The sequence below is a fragment of the Camelina sativa genome, chromosome 11 (genome assembly GCF_000633955.1).
Source record: "Camelina sativa cultivar DH55 chromosome 11, Cs, whole genome shotgun sequence".
Taxonomy (NCBI): domain Eukaryota; kingdom Viridiplantae; phylum Streptophyta; class Magnoliopsida; order Brassicales; family Brassicaceae; genus Camelina; species Camelina sativa.
In genome coordinates, this window is record NC_025695.1 from 4,738,446 (window position 1) to 4,754,362 (window position 15,917).

Genomic DNA, 15,917 nt, shown 5'->3' on the forward strand with positions numbered 1-15,917 from the left:
AACTTATAATACCTATTAATGTAATCGAGTCGAAAAAGAAATCAAAATATATAATCGGAAATTCCTGTTTTTGTATGAAAAGATTTTCCACTTACCCACACAACCCATAATAAGCAATTGTGGTGATCAAACCCATTACATTTTAGCGTCTCTTTTTGCCATTTTGATACAAGGCTCGAAAAAAGATTTCCTTTTTTTTTTTTTAAGTTTGCAACAAAGAAAAGAAAATCAAAGTAAAAGAAAAGATAATAACATGGGGGGAGTACTGCATTAAATATGGATGCAGTGTATGTAATGTAAAAGAGGTAGACTGTATAAATATAAATAATGCAACCATAATAATGGAGCTACGTCTAGTCTTTTCTCATAAACCACATGCCATTGCTTTTTCTTCTGTGCTTTCAACGTCTCACCTATGCATCTATGTATTATAGATATCATCCAATAAGGATATGTTTTAATTACACTTCTAATAATGATACCCCTTTAGATCCCATATGATAATGCCCGTACGTGCAACTCTTTTGGCTACGTGTATGCATAACGAGGACATGACTAATTTTCTTTTGCGAGACTTAAACATTGTAGAGAATTTTTCTTTTCAATTTTGTTCTAATATGGAGTGAGTTTTTGAACTCTGTGTGCCCAATGCATATAATCTGCACTCTGCAGCATGGAATACAACAGATAATAATTGATTACTACGACACTAATAAAATCGACCAGAAAAGCATGCATTTGTAGTGTGAGAGTAGAATAGTTAGTCTCCTGTGGTTTTCGGTTAAAAGAAACTGTGGACTAAATCCCGGATTTTTTGAGAATAGAAGAATAGTGCATGTTCAATCAACTGTCGTTTTTTTTTACTATGCTAATCCCTAAACCACCCGTCGAACCTACAACATGTTGATTTTATAAATCCTATAATTATCAACCTAACCGGCTAATAAGCCAATCAGTTTTGGAGGTTTGGTCCATACAAAACAGCGTATTAGAAAACTCGTTTTCATACAGCCTTGTATATATTTTGGATTTTTTGTTTTTGTTTTTGGAGTTATTTTGGTATATTGAAACCAATATTCAGGTAGTAGGTACTATGGTTGTTGGGCCACATAAGTATTTAGGATAATATTCGTGTAATTAAAGACTAGATATTATATTTTTCGGAACAAGATGTTTTCGGAATCAAGTGCCTTGGAAGAAGAAAGGTAACATGAAGAATAGTGAAGTAAAACAAATTATTCTTTAGTTGATGTTGTCGCAGTCACATGTATTCTTATATTTATCAACTCAAAGACTTTAGAAACGGAAGATAACGAAGAATATGGCGAGTTACATGTCCGGCATATACAAGTCAAATTACATGGCGAGTTAATTTTATATTAACGTAATTTTATATATATACTTATCCTTTTAGCGAAGACGCAGACGCATCAATATAATTACCATTTGAAATAATCAAGCCACTATGAAGCATGCTTGTCAACCTTCATTTACTACTTAGTCTACTTAGCTTTGGGACCATATACATACATCTCCATAACTACGTTGCGACTCTTACGATACGTGTTTTGTGTTCATATTATATTATTGAGCAATTAATCACGTGAAAACAGCTACGGCACGTAAAGAAAAATGACATGCAGACCCTACCAAATTACATACTCCGATAAAAATGGCAAAAAAACATTAATACCTTCTAAACCAAAACGGGTCCATTCAAGATCTTGACTACGCCATTTTTGTTAATGTCTTGAAAAAAAACTGAAACCACAAGTAACAGATCACCCTTACACTCTCTTTAAGAGAAAACAAACAAATTAAAACACATGCTTCGAATATCTATCTGTTTCTGTACTCTCTAATATTTTGGATATATAGTAAATTTAATTATTATCTAGTTTTGCATATAATCCAAAATCAAATAAGAATTACCGACCATATTGTTTAGCAATAGTCTTTTATTCTGACCGACTGACTATACAGTGGCTCGTTGTGAACACTATGTTTAACTATTTATAATGGGATTTTGGTGAGACACGAGATATTCATGGGTGTAAAAATTATACATAGTGACATCAAAAGGAGAAAACTTTACATGAAGCTTCCTTTCAGAGAAAATTACGTTCATATAAAATTAAGAGATGTACTTTCTAAAAAGTAAATAAAAACTAATATACAATAATCAGAGTCATCTCAACTATTTAGAACTAGAAGTATGGTTGTTGTCTTTGTTTTGTCGAGCGGAATTAATTTCGTCTATTATGTGCAATATGAGTATGATTCCTCTAAGTATTTTTTATATATTTAGTTACAATAATTGACCTTAATTTGTTGATGATTTATATTATAAGTTGTCAGATGTGGAATAGAAGGAGTCCATGCATAAAGAAACTAATCGTGTTTTAGAGAGCTTTTTTTTGCATGGAAAGTCAAAGTTAGGAAATGCAAAGTCTGACCAACTCGTGAGAGCATCTAGAATAACGGAATCAAAAAAAGTCAAAGTGTCCCTCTCGCTCTCTCGGAAAGCCAGCGGGTTCCGTTGGGACGGACGGACGTGTAAGTAACGGCGCGTCGATCTCACGGCGTTTATTACAAAAGTACTAAGAAGAGAACTAGGTGAAGATCTGTTTTAGAAATAGTTAGGGGCTAGTAGGGCGGTCGTGTTGGGCCTAACACCAAACGAAAAGATCGGAGATTAAACGGGATTAATCGGGTACTAATTTTAAGCTTATTTTATTAAATTAATAATATAATAAAAATATATAATATTAAATATATGTATAATTCTGTTTATGTTGAAATAAAATATCAAATAAAATATAAAATTATAGTACTGTCTTTAAAATTACGGTAAACACATAAAAACGTAATTTTAAAATAAAATTTATAATTTTCATTAAAATTCTACTTTAATTATTGTAAAACATCATAATCTCTTAATTTAAATGTCTAAATAACAAAAAAATACATATTTGATTTATATTTGGCTCTACAAATAATCATTATATACAAAATTAAGCGGGAAGTAATAGGATTATACGGTTTATAATCAAATTAGACAGATATAATTAGATAATCGATGTTAGGCAAGAATTAGTCATTAATCGAGGCGGAAATGGTGGGTCTAACAATTTTGTGGGTCGTAATTGGTACTAGAGGGTGATTTTTAAAACAAGGGTGAAAACACTATTTACACGTGTTGTGTTATCATTCGTTGCCTTAAAAGAAGCGGAACTAGAGTAAACACCAAGAAGGGTAAAAAAGCAATTAAGGTGGTGCAAAGTCCACGCGCGATTAATCGTTTTACTATAAAGTGTACAAAAAACCATGTAAAAAGATAGGTTATGACTTATAAGTTATAATGAGTCAAACAAAAAACAGGCTATGGCTCGGTTAGCCAATGTACTTATGTAGAAGTGTTGGAATATTATCATGTATGTGTACTTTTCTTTCTCATAGAAGAAGAAGAAGAAGAAGATGAAGAAATGTATGTGTACTTTCCTTTCTCATAGTAGAAGAAGAAGAAGAAGGAGGTACATAGGACTAGTTACACGACAAGAGAATTGAGATGCACAATCCCCATTAAATATAAATAAAAGGCGTAAAGAATAAAGGAAGTGATTAAAACCCGTTGTTAATTAGTAGTAGTAATATTCAAACAACTTAGCTGGCTAATTTAGAGTATTTGCAAGCTAGATTCCCAATCTCTTTTTCCCCTTCTTTCAATTTTCACCTTTCCTTCCTTTGAAATATATGGCAAAAGAATACTACGTTTGTTTATTTATTAATTGGAGTAGGATTGTAGGAGAGACAACATCGTCAGACCAAAAATAAATCATCATCATTCCTCATCCCTTCCCGAGCTAGCAGCTCTCAAATACTATAGTACTCCTACTATTTTTCCTAAAAATAAATACATTTTCATTGAGATTTGAGCCAAAACAGAGAAGAAGAAGGAGAAGGAGAAGAAGAAGAGGGAAAGAGAAAGATCTCCTCCAGCGGATCAGTCCCCGCTTTAAAAGCATTGGCGGCGACTGATTTCATCTCTCTCCTCTCTTCCTCCTTTAATTCTCTCTCTTTCTATATTTATTGACTCTCTCAAAGACAAAAGCACTTCTTCCTCTTCTCTCTCTCTCTTACGCCATTTTGGGTTTTTGCTTTTATTTCCTGTGTGTGTGATTATGATGATGGGATTATCTTTCTGAGGCTTTTTTTCTTTTTTCTTGGAAAGTTGAAAATTGAAAAAAAAAAAAAAAAAAAAAGTTTGAAACTTTATAAATGGTGTTCTGTGTTCTTTGTTCGGGTTGAGAGAGAGTCAATAAATGCTGTTAGTAAATGGTTAGTTGAGATGGGAGAAAAAGATCCCGTTGTCCGAGGGAGTTTGGTTTCTTGCAAAAGGATAGTGAGGCAAAACATGGGTTTGGTTTCTCTTGTCTCCTTTCTAACATCCCTTTTCCATTAATGGTCTTTCCTTCTTCCAACATCACCTCCTCAACTTTAAGAAACAATCTTTTCTTTTTTGCCCTTTTCTTCTTCTTCTTCTTCTTCTTCTTTGGTTCTGGTTTAGAGTCAAACAAAGGTGTGTTTTTTTTTGGTAAAGAAGACGAAGAAGTAAGATGAAGTTCATGAAGCTTGGCTCTAAGCCTGATACATTTCAATCTGATGGCAAATTCGTCAAGTAAGCAAAATTTTTAATGTTTTTTCTCTTACTATTTTTTATTTCGATGGGTCATATGTTCTACTGTTTTTTTGGTTCTCTCTGTTTTTGTTTGTTCTGTTCTAGTTTCTATTATTTTTTTCTCCACATGTTTTGCCTCTGTCTGGTTCTTGTAGGGTTTCTAGAAGCATTTTGTCCCCTCTTCTCTTGGTTTCTATCTTTTAGAGCAGAAGCTGTTAAAAAACAGATTCAGGGACTTCCCTGACAAATTCTCATTTCCTCTATGAAAATATACATATAGTTAAAAAGTGCTTAAACTCACTCTGTTACTTACCAGTTAAAAATACTCTGGTTTTAATTTTACAGATAGAATAAGTTCTTTCATCATCATCACCATTATTGTGATTGTTTCACTCATCACTTTTTTTTTTTTGCGGGAAATACCACAAAGAAAAAGGCTATAGAAGTAACAAGAAATGTGGTATTATGAGTTTCAGGAGTGGTCCATCCATTAGATGATCTGTCTTTGTTTATGTGTTGTTGTTGTTGTTTTGTGGTCCTGATTTGTAAGAGCAAAAGAGTGGAAAGCAAAAGGGAATGATGATTATGAGTTTCCTTCTAATTTAGAAAGTGAAGAATCTCTCTTTACTTTTGTTACTTATGCTTTATTTCTGTTTATATCTGAGACATCTCTTCCAAGTTATGACATCTGGACTTTCTAAACTAGGCTAAGAATCTTGTTTCCTTTGTTTTGTTCTACAAGTGAAATGAAAAGTAATGATTATTTTTGGTAGTTGAGAGACGTAAACATGATAAACTTGCCTGTGGTTGTATGACTCTGAATGAAAACATAACATCTAAAATGTTTAAGAAAGGAGTTTTGACTAATTAATCTGTACAGTTCTTGTTTAGATGATTGTGCTCTTGGTCCCAATGTATAATCTGACCATTAATTTCTTCCGCACAGGTACGCTGTTTCGGATCTAGACAGTGATGTTACTATACATGTTGGCGAGGTCACATTTCACCTCCATAAGGTACAGTCTTGTAATGCTAATAACAGAATTTGTTACTGATGGATTCTTCTTAGGTGGTACAATTGTAATGCAAGATGTATTTCTTATGCTGCAAAATGTTACATTTTCAGTTCCCGCTGCTATCAAAGAGCAATCGAATGCAGCGACTGGTTTTTGAGGCGAGTGAAGAAGAAACTAATGAGATCACTATACTAGACATGCCAGGAGGACACAAAGCCTTTGAGATCTGTGCTAAGTTTTGCTATGGGATGACGGTCACGCTCAATGCTTACAACATAACCGCTGTGCGATGTGCAGCTGAGTATCTTGAAATGACTGAAGATGCTGATCGCGGTAACCTCATATACAAGATCGAGGTTTTCCTCAACTCTGGCATATTCAGAAGCTGGAAAGACTCAATCATTGTGCTTCAGACAACAAGATCTCTGCTTCCTTGGTCTGAAGATCTAAAGCTTGTTGGTAGATGCATTGATTCTGTTTCAGCTAAGATATTGGTGAATCCTGAGACGATCACTTGGTCTTATACACACAACAGGAAGTTATCTGGACCTGATAAGATAGTTGAGTATCATCGGGAGAAGAGAGAAGAGAATGTGATTCCAAAAGATTGGTGGGTCGAAGATGTATGTGAGCTCGAGATTGATATGTTTAAGCGGGTGATGAGCGTTGTGAAATCGAGTGGAAGGATGAACAATGGTGTAATTGCTGAAGCACTTAGATACTATGTTGCAAGGTGGTTACCAGAATCTATGGAGTATTTGACAGAAGCAGCAGCTTCTTCAAACAAACATCTCGTTGAGACGGTTGTTTTCTTGTTGCCAAGAGTAAACAGAGCGATGAGCTACTCTTCTTGTAGCTTCTTGCTCAAACTCCTTAAAGTTTCCATCTTGGTTGGAGCTGATGAGACGGTGCAAGAAGACTTGGTTGAAAACGTGAGCTTGAAGCTACACGAGGCCTCGGTTAAGGATTTGCTGATTCATGAAGTCGGATTGGTTCATCGTATTGTTGATCAGTTCATGGCGGATGAGAAACGTGTGTCTGAAGATGATCGGTACAAGGAGTTTGTTTTAGGAAATGGGATTTTGTTGAGCGTTGGAAGATTGATTGACGCTTATCTCAAACATTGTTCTGATCTTACGCTCTCTAGCTTCATCGAGTTATCTGAGCTAATCCCTGAATCAGCTAGGCCGATTCACGATGGTCTCTACAAAGCCATTGACACTTTCATGAAGGTAAATAAGATCTTGTTTCTGAAATAAGAATGAAACTTTACGGCATTTTTGTAATCTGTGGAGTTGGTTTTTGTAGGAACACACAGAACTAACGAAATCCGAAAAGAAGAGACTTTGCGGATTAATGGACGTGAGGAAACTGACGGGAGAGGCATCGACTCACGCTGCACAGAACGAGCGACTTCCGTTGCGAGTGGTGGTGCAAGTTCTTTACTTTGAGCAGCTCCGAGCAAATCACAGCCCGGTGGCGTCTGTTGCAGCTTCGTCGCACTCGCCGGTTGAGAAGACGGAAGAGAGCAAGGGAGAAGAAGCGACGAAGAAGGTGGAGCTGAGCAAGAAAAGCAGAGGAAGCAAGAGCACGAGGAGTGGTGGTGGGGCACAACTGATGCCGTCTAGGTCAAGGAGGATCTTTGAGAAGATATGGCCAGGTAAAGTAGAGAGTAGCAACAAGAGCTCTGAGGTTTCGTCTGGGAGCTCTCAAAGTCCGCCAGCTAAGTCGTCAAGCTCTTCTTCCCGGCGCCGGAGACATTCGATATCTTGAATCAGTGGGGATAACCAAAATTTGTAAAGAGAAACTATATTATGGTCGTAACTTGTTGTTATAAGTGGTCTTAGGATTTGTGGTAGTTAAATTAAATTAAAACTGATGATGTTTTGTGTTGATCTGTGTTTCTTTTAGTCGTAAAAATTTATTAACAGTTTCGTTTAAGACTACTCTACTATTATTTTGATAGCGCTAAAATCAACGTAATGTTCCATTAATCCTTACAAAAAAAGGAAAAGAAAAAAAAAGCGTTATGTTTTGGATTAGTCTTAAAACAATCTCTGACATTCCTAATTTCTTTCTAGTTAATGAAGTGGGACATTGAACTGTGATTTATTGGGCCTAATGGGCTTTAACTAGGGCCGATAAGTGATCCTACGTTCATTTTCATTGTCGAGTAAATCTGATCTGACGGCTAGGAATCGCCGCCGGCCACAACTTGAGAGCCAAAAACCCAAAACCCTCGGAACACAGAGGCGTCTTCTCGACGGAGCGACAGAGAGAGAGTGAGAGAGATGCAAACAGTGAAAGCTTTGAGGAGAGTGACTGAACCCTTACAATGGGTTCGGTCCTTTTCTTATGGAAGAAGCTTTTCTGCTCTCCCAAACTATTCCGCATCAGATGCCGATATCGAAGACCAGGTTATTTTGTAATCTTCTTCGTTGGATCTTCACTAAATGTGCTTGATTTGATAGTCCTGTTTGTGTAACTCTTAAACATTTTTATCTAATTTGATCGTAAATGAGGAATCTCAACATTTGATTTTTCCGCAAGTGTAAATGTTTCAATTTGAAGATAGAATAAAGTTTGGATTTTGCTGTAATTGAAGGTTATGGTGGAAGGAAAAGCTAAATCAAGAGCTGCCATTCTCAATAGCCCCTCTTCTCTCAATGCTCTTTCTGCTCCTATGGTATTGTCTTTAGCATAGTTTTTCTCTTCTTGGATTTTCAAGTCTTGTTTCTTGACCTCACTTAGTCTTTTTTAGAGTTTTGCTTTAATATTTGTTTGTGTTTTTTTAGGTAAGTCGGTTAACGAGGCTATACGAATCATGGGAAGAGAATCCAGCTATTTCCTTTGTTTTGATGAAGGTATGACACTTTCTCTAGCTTAATTTTACGAAGTTCGCTGCTACTGCTCAATAGATCATGTTGTTCTTTTGATGCATGTTTAATGTGTTTTTCTTTTTTCTCTGAAGGGTAGCGGCAAAACGTTCTGTTCTGGTGCAGATGTCTTGCCTCTTTATCACTCGGTCAATGAAGGTCCATATCTTCTAATAGCTTTCATTGTTAGATACCTGGAAAGTTTTTTTGAGGTTCAGGGCAAGCCATTCCATATCTTTTTCACCAACTCTGGTGAAGTTACTGACAATAATTGCTAATGTATTGCCAATTTTTATTTGCACAGGGAACACTGAAGAATGTAATCGTTATTTCGAGAACTTGTACAAGTTTGTATACCTCCAAGGAACATATTTGAAACCAAATGTGAGATTCCTAGACTTTTTCCTTGATGATATGTGTTAATACTAGATGGGATTGGTTCGTATGACCATGAGTGATTAGAAAGAGCTTGGCTAGCTTATTTGCTTCCACTCAATAATATATGAAGCTGATTTTAGGAGATAAGATGCAAGAAACTATTTGCATGTATTTTCCTCCTCTTATACCTAAAGAGTTTTATCTTACTGCAGATAGCTATAATGGATGGTGTAACCATGGGTTGTGGTGGTGGAATTTCAATTCCAGGGATGTTTCGTGTGGCTACAGATAAAACTGTAAGTGGATCGATCTATTATTACGAATCACTGGTTTTTTATGTTGAGCGGACACTGTCATAAAAGAAATAGATTCCATCGATTGGTTTACAGAAGATCCTACAGTCTCTTAAGAAATGAAGTTAAATCTCTTAGTTGGTGTTCGAAGTCATTTTCTCTCTGTAGCGCCGTTTTCTTTGTGTGATACTGTTTCTTCTCGTTTATTTTGGACTTTTTAGTGGTTAAGGTGTTCTGACCAACCGTCCATATGGGACGGGACAAGGTTCTACTGTCTCTTAAGAAAGAAGTTAAATCTGTCAGTTGGTGTTCAGCACCATTTTCTCTGCATATTAAATATCTTGTTGTCTAGTCAATTATCAGTAACGGCTTTCTCTTTCTTTTAAACGGTCTCTTCTCTTGTACTACGAAATTTTTGGTGGTAAAGGTGTTCTGACCAATTGTGCTTATGCAGGTGTTGGCCCATCCAGAGGTTCAAATTGGTTTTCATCCTGATGCAGGAGCTTCCTATTACCTTTCACGGCTTCCTGGTTATTTAGGTGAACGTCATCTTTGGCTGATGTCCCCACTGGATTCATATTCTATGCATAGTATATTGATGGTCAAATTCTTGATCGGAATCTGACTGGCATACAGATATTTAACTGCAACAATTTGGTTTTCCTGAAGCGGTTTTTGTGTTTTCTTGTTCAGGGGAATACTTGGCTCTAACAGGGCAGAAACTTAATGGTGTCGAAATGATAGCATGTGGTCTTGCCACCCACTATTGCTTACATTCGGTTTGATTCTTACCTTTTCCCATGTTTTGATCTTTCCTCTTAAGTGCATTCCTTATATTAGTTGTGGTGGCAGAGACTTCCGATGATCGAAGAGAGAATTGGTAAACTGTTGAGCGATGATCCTACCGTCATTGAGGATTCTCTTGCTCAATATGGTGATCTTGTTTACCCTGACAATAGCAGTGTACTGCACAAGTAAATCTTTTACCTTGTCTCCGTATCTTAAAATCTCTTTGAATATCCCACAATCGTGTTACAAAAAAAATATTTTGTCAGGATTGAGATGATTGATAAATATTTTGGGCTTGATACGGTTGAAGAAATCATTGAGGCTATGGTAAGAGATATTTTCCTAGCGTACTCATGATATGTGATTCAACTGAGGACTCTAAATCGACTTGGCTTGAGAGTTTCGTCAAGTTCTAAACTTTTACGTTTACCGGTGGCTCAGGAAAATGAGACTGCTAATTCTTGCAATGAATGGTGCAAGAAAACTCTCAAACAAATCAAAGAAGCTTCACCTTTGAGCTTAAAGATTACTTTGCAATCTGTGAGTCCTTTTAGTCCCTGCTTCTCCTTTATCCAAAAGCATCTCATTTTTTCTGATTCAGGCGATTTCTTCTCTTCTTAGATACGAGAAGGTAGATTCCAAACTCTTGATCAGTGTCTCACACGTGAATACCGTATATCTCTGTGTGGAGTTGGGAAGACGGTCTCTGGCGACTTTTGTGAGGTAAAATATATCACCGATTCCACAAATAAAGCATCATTATATGCATATATTGAAAACGTTTGCTGTTTATAGGGTGTTCGAGCCCGTTTGGTGGACAAAGACTTTGCTCCAAAGGTGCATACAAACAGATCAGCCTTAAAACTAGACGTTTGGAACTCCTTTTGCTTATAATCATGTTCCAGGTTTTAGTTTATGATAATTTGTGGTTCTCCTTCCAAATTTTTTTTCAGTGGGATCCTCCACGCCTAGAAGACGTAAGCAAAGACATGGTGGATTGCTACTTCGCGCCAGCCACAGAGCTCGATGGTTTAGATTCTGAGCTGAAGCTGCCAACAGCCCAACGAGAGCCGTTCTTCTGAGGAATCTACTGACACTCCTTTACTTGCAATAAAAGAATTCCACCGGTCTATGCTCAAATGATATCCATACGATGACCTTTTGCTGTCAAACTCTGTTTATCCTTCACTGTCAAGTTTATCTTCTTAATTAGGAGTGTCAAGTATTTAACTGTCCTATGATAGTTTGTTTGTTCATCTTCTGTGACAAGATTCCATTATAATGTTGAAGGGCCAAAGTGTAGAATTTTTTTTAAAAGCTTGATTGGATACATCAACAGTACAATTCCTACCCTGAGTAGTGGTTTTCAGGTAGCATGCATAACATACGGGAAAGTGGCAACTTGTTTAACTAAAAGATAACTTCACATTAAAGCTTCAGGCAAACGCTGTTACAGAAAATCTAGACACTACCACTTTCATCATCTAGAAAAACTGGTGCGGTGTTTCGAGCATGCTTTATAAGATCTTGGAAGAGATCGTTCTGAACATGTTGAAGACTCTGGGTTGCACCAATCTAGTCCAGATCGAGAAGATTCAGGAACACGCTGAGCAAGCAGGCGGGCTGCGTCTTTCCACCATGAAACCTCTGTCTCTTTCTCTTGTAGTCTGCGTTCAACACGACTAAGAGCAGTCTCAAGCTTCAGTAACTCTTCTTGTTGCCTTGTCTCCAGTAGTTCGTGCAGTTTTTTCTCTAGTTCGAACGGACAGACTCCATTTCTTTCATCGGTAACCACCATCTCAGGTATATGACTCTTTGTGACCTCATTTTCCTACAAACACCCAAAGAACTACAAGCCTTAGAAATCAAGAACCTGTTTCATAGTTGCTTAAAAGGTTCAAAGGAAATGTAAGAAGATAAAAAGAGGTTTTGTTTTTGTTGTGATTACTTCAAGTTTGCGTTGTCTCTGAATCTGATACTTTGGGTGTCTATCCTCTGCTTTTTCATCCAGAGGTAACCTACCTACCTCAGCCTGAAGTTTTGAGACCTCGAATTCTGTGTACTCCTCTTGAAGAAGAACACTAGTCGATGACTCATGGAAAATGGATGACGCCAAATTCGAGAATTCTTGAGGAGAAAACTGGTAACCGCTTGCTTCATTTGAAGACATAGGTGGATTTGCCTCTACTTCTTTCTTCTGTAACTCTTCTTTCGCATTTAGAAGAAACATCTCCATTTGCATCCGCAGGTTTGTCATCTTATCAAGCTCAGTCTTACTTGCAATTACAAGATATAGCAAAAAAGAACCAATTCCCATTTCCAAAGGTGCTTCTCTGCTTTGTGATTCTGCACAAAGCAAAACCAAGTATTAGTGTAGTTTAAAACATAAACCCACCAAAGACAAGCACTGAGAAATTACATTTTCAGATAAGTATAAGTGTAGGAAGAAGAAGGAAAAATACAAACTTCTCACCAAATCGATTAGTCTCCGGAGAATTCTCGTTAAGGCGTTTCGTCGAACACCTTATGGGCGGTAACTTGTATCCTCTTGTACCATCCTCTGCAACTCCCTCCCCTGTCTCCCTCTTCCCCTTGGAACTTCTCAACCCAGAAAGCCACCGACCCACGACCTTCCGAGGCGTGTAACACTCCACGACAGTGCACCCATCTCCCCTCCTCCGCCGAGATTTAACATTGGCTTCCATTGAAGAAGACCCAAGAGAAAACAGAAACGAGTACTCTTCATGGGTTTGGAAAAAGAGACGAGATTTTTAAAAGGGTAGTAGTAGTAGGAGGGAGGGACCGCCGAGATCGGGTTGACATTGATAATGGTGGGACGGAGTCGTAACAGAGAGCGATGAACAGATGGGGTGAGGTATTAAATGACAATCACGAGACTTGCAGAGTTTGGAGGGAAATCTTCATTTTCTTCTCTTTTTTGAATTTCTTTATTTTCTCTTTTGCGGGAATCTTTCTTCAATCATTGCTTCTTCTTATTCTCATTTTGTAACAATACTACAATACAATCAACTTTGTGTAACACAAATATTAAAAGGATATAATTAGTAACAAAGGTTAAAAGAAAACAAATATCTATAGTGACTCTAAAATTCAATAATTGAGATTGTGATTGGAAAATTTATGGTGACACTTTTTAAACACTATTTGCAAAAAAAATTGCAGTCATAAGCATTAAATTCATATGTTTCTCTATGGTACAAGAGTTTCATAAATTCAGACGAATCAATGTTCATCTAACTAACATTTAAAATTTCTCGAACATACTAGTATATAATTTTATTTACACTAAAGTTTACATCTTTTTATCTCCTAATGATCGAAAGATACACAATTCAGAAAAGTAGGAAAACCCCCATTCTTTTTTCCAGGGGTGATGATATACTACTAAACAAAACAAAAACATTTCACTGGAGCTTTTCATGTTCTAGATTGCTCCATCAACCTCCCAGATATAGCAGCAGCGAGAGCAGCTGTAAATTTTGAATCTTTCGTTAACGAAGACGCCATTTGTTGTACCAGAACCTCTTGCATCGAATTCCTTTCGTTCTTCTCTAAAGCTAATCTATGACTACCATGAACCAGATCCAAAGTCACAGTGTTTGACCCGTTCTGGCTTGTAACATCACCTTCGGAAGCGTTTGGACCCAAGTGGTTATGCGTTCCTTCGTATGTTGCTACCAGTAAAGACGGATCCTCTGCGCTGCGCTGTACCTGAACAACAACAACACCACAAACCATTAGACATCTGAAACTACTACAAATCTAGCTAGAGATATCCAACTGAGAGTGTGTGTTAATTACCTTCTTCTTGACTGGACAAGACGGTGCAAACGAGCATCTAAAGTAAGCTCTAGGTGACGAGTTATCTCTTGTAACCTTTTGTCCGTATTTCCTCCACTGGAATCCATCTTTTACTGTCTGCAAAATTGCACTCTGATTAATCAATAATCATTCACATACTCCCATGCCTCTAGGCACGAAAACTTTGTCTCTTTAATCAAAAAGCTTAAAAGACAAAACCGCTTACCAAGCTTGTGTCCGATGTATCAGTAGGCACGTAGACAGTCGAAACTTTAGCTTTGTTGAAGCTATCAGTGACTGGTCTTTTGCATGAAAGAAGCTGATTTTTCTGCTCATGTTGCTGCTGCTGATGATGATGATGATCTTCATTGCTGGAGCTATTCTCTGTTATTCCACTACCGAGTCCAATGGGAAAGCCTAAGAGCTCATCCGGGTCTTGTTTTCTTTTCTTCATCGGTTGTTCGGTCTGATCGATTTCAGGGCTCTGTCGACTCTGAAGCTTCTCCAAATGATGATGTAGTGCGTAGTAGTTCTGATAGACTGTAGCTAGCTTCTCTGTTAGAAGCTTGTTCTCTGAATTAACTCTGTTTAGCTCCTCTCTTAACTCACTTGCGCTCTGTTCATTTACCATAAAGATCAAATTACTAAAAAAGACTCTTCTTTTTTTTTTTTTTTTTTAAAACAAATTGTTCATGAAAAGTTTCAGACTTTATACTAAAAACATTACGGATTAATTTCGATACAAAGAGATGATAAGTATTCAGATCCATCTTAATTGATCGGTAAAGTGAAGTTATAAAGAATTGTGCAAAAGCTCAAAACTTGTTTCTTCCAACAATTGACTCATCATCATCGATCATACTGATGAATTATGATAAATAAATCCATAGTGTGGAAGATATTGCACACCAAGTGTTCGACGAAAGAAACTAACCTCGTCTTGCTTCAACCATTTCTTTTTTAATTGAGTAGAAGCAGAAACCGAAACCTCCTTCTTCTGAAATATGAAAAATTTGAAACGAGCCCATGATTAGTTACCACAATATCCCGATTCACAGAAATTGAATTGGGAAAACAAAACAAGTAAAAATCAAAACTTTAGATTTGGGAAATGGATCAGAGGAGAGATCCGGAGGACTCACCGGAAGCAGCTTTTCAGGGAAAGGGTTGGTGTTGAGATCGAGAAACGAAGAACAATCCATTGAGAAAAATCGTCAAGATATTATTATTATCTTAAGACCAAAAGGACTGACTGGGGTTGGTGCGTAGTAGAGAGAGAGAGAGAGAGAGAGAGAGAGACTGAGGTCTTAAATTTTGCTTTCTTCGGTCACAAGTTGGTCCAAGTGAATGAGAGAATTTGCCCATAGAAATATGCCTTTATTTATACATACAGAGTCCGCACAAGAAAAATTAATTTAAGGGTTGTCCAGATTTAATAAAATAAAAACTAAGCAATCTATAATAAATATAAAACTATTGTTACTTTGTATTTTTAGTATGGTTTTCTATATAATCATTTAATTTATCTTTAATTCACAACTATTTTTCAGAAAATTTGTATAATTTAATTTGTTTAAATTTAGTGGAAGATGTGTCTAAATATTTAAAAAGTAATTATAAATTTATGATTTAAAGAAATTTTTTTTTTCTGTTTCACAAAAATTGTCATTTTGATAATTTTTACACAAATTAAAATACTATTAAAATATATATATATATATATGCCTTTATTTAATAAATAATTAATGGATTAATTTAGTTATAGATTAAGGTTTAAATTAGAAAATCTGTAAAAGATGCATTGGAAATATAAACTAATGCATTGAAAATGTAAAATAATATTTTTTGTGATATAAAAATAATAATACTAACATGAAACAGAAGATGATGAAGTATCAGAGAGAAATGACGTAAGTACAATATGATTAAAGAAAGAGGTTTTGGATTTGTTAGGAAGGAAAGTTGTTGGAAAGTGAAGATAAATCTAAAAAAAGCTGTCTTCTTATAAAGTCCAGAAGACATTAAAGACTTTCATAAATAATTTTTTTTTATAAAAAAAAAAAAA

The 15,917-nt window shown here is 36.3% G+C and overlaps 4 protein-coding genes across 4 annotated transcripts; 2 read left to right on the top strand and 2 right to left on the bottom strand.

The window, feature by feature from the left end:
* Positions 3,708-7,624, top strand: LOC104721653 (BTB/POZ domain-containing protein NPY1). Its single transcript, XM_010439686.2, has 4 exons — positions 3,708-4,678; positions 5,625-5,694; positions 5,805-6,926; positions 7,003-7,624. The coding sequence occupies exons 1-4, from the start codon at positions 4,617-4,619 to the stop codon at positions 7,465-7,467; spliced, it is 1,719 nt and encodes a 572-aa protein (XP_010437988.1). The 5' UTR covers positions 3,708-4,616; the 3' UTR covers positions 7,468-7,624.
* LOC104721656 (3-hydroxyisobutyryl-CoA hydrolase-like protein 2, mitochondrial) lies at positions 7,876-11,368 on the top strand. Its single transcript, XM_010439688.2, has 14 exons — positions 7,876-8,111; positions 8,300-8,380; positions 8,490-8,558; positions 8,666-8,729; positions 8,875-8,954; positions 9,161-9,244; positions 9,696-9,780; positions 9,935-10,020; positions 10,094-10,215; positions 10,297-10,357; positions 10,472-10,570; positions 10,652-10,753; positions 10,826-10,867; positions 10,984-11,368. The coding sequence occupies exons 1-14, from the start codon at positions 7,986-7,988 to the stop codon at positions 11,110-11,112; spliced, it is 1,230 nt and encodes a 409-aa protein (XP_010437990.1). The 5' UTR covers positions 7,876-7,985; the 3' UTR covers positions 11,113-11,368.
* On the bottom strand, positions 11,315-13,055 carry LOC104721654 (protein POLAR LOCALIZATION DURING ASYMMETRIC DIVISION AND REDISTRIBUTION-like). The gene is made up of 3 exons (XM_010439687.2): positions 12,504-13,055; positions 11,979-12,376; positions 11,315-11,861 (listed from the first exon to the last, which is right to left on the bottom strand). The coding sequence occupies exons 1-3, from the start codon at positions 12,733-12,735 to the stop codon at positions 11,511-11,513; spliced, it is 981 nt and encodes a 326-aa protein (XP_010437989.1). The 5' UTR covers positions 12,736-13,055; the 3' UTR covers positions 11,315-11,510.
* On the bottom strand, positions 13,255-15,209 carry LOC104721657 (WRKY transcription factor 18). The gene is made up of 5 exons (XM_010439689.2): positions 14,995-15,209; positions 14,787-14,849; positions 14,079-14,468; positions 13,853-13,969; positions 13,255-13,762 (listed from the first exon to the last, which is right to left on the bottom strand). The coding sequence occupies exons 1-5, from the start codon at positions 15,052-15,054 to the stop codon at positions 13,469-13,471; spliced, it is 924 nt and encodes a 307-aa protein (XP_010437991.1). The 5' UTR covers positions 15,055-15,209; the 3' UTR covers positions 13,255-13,468.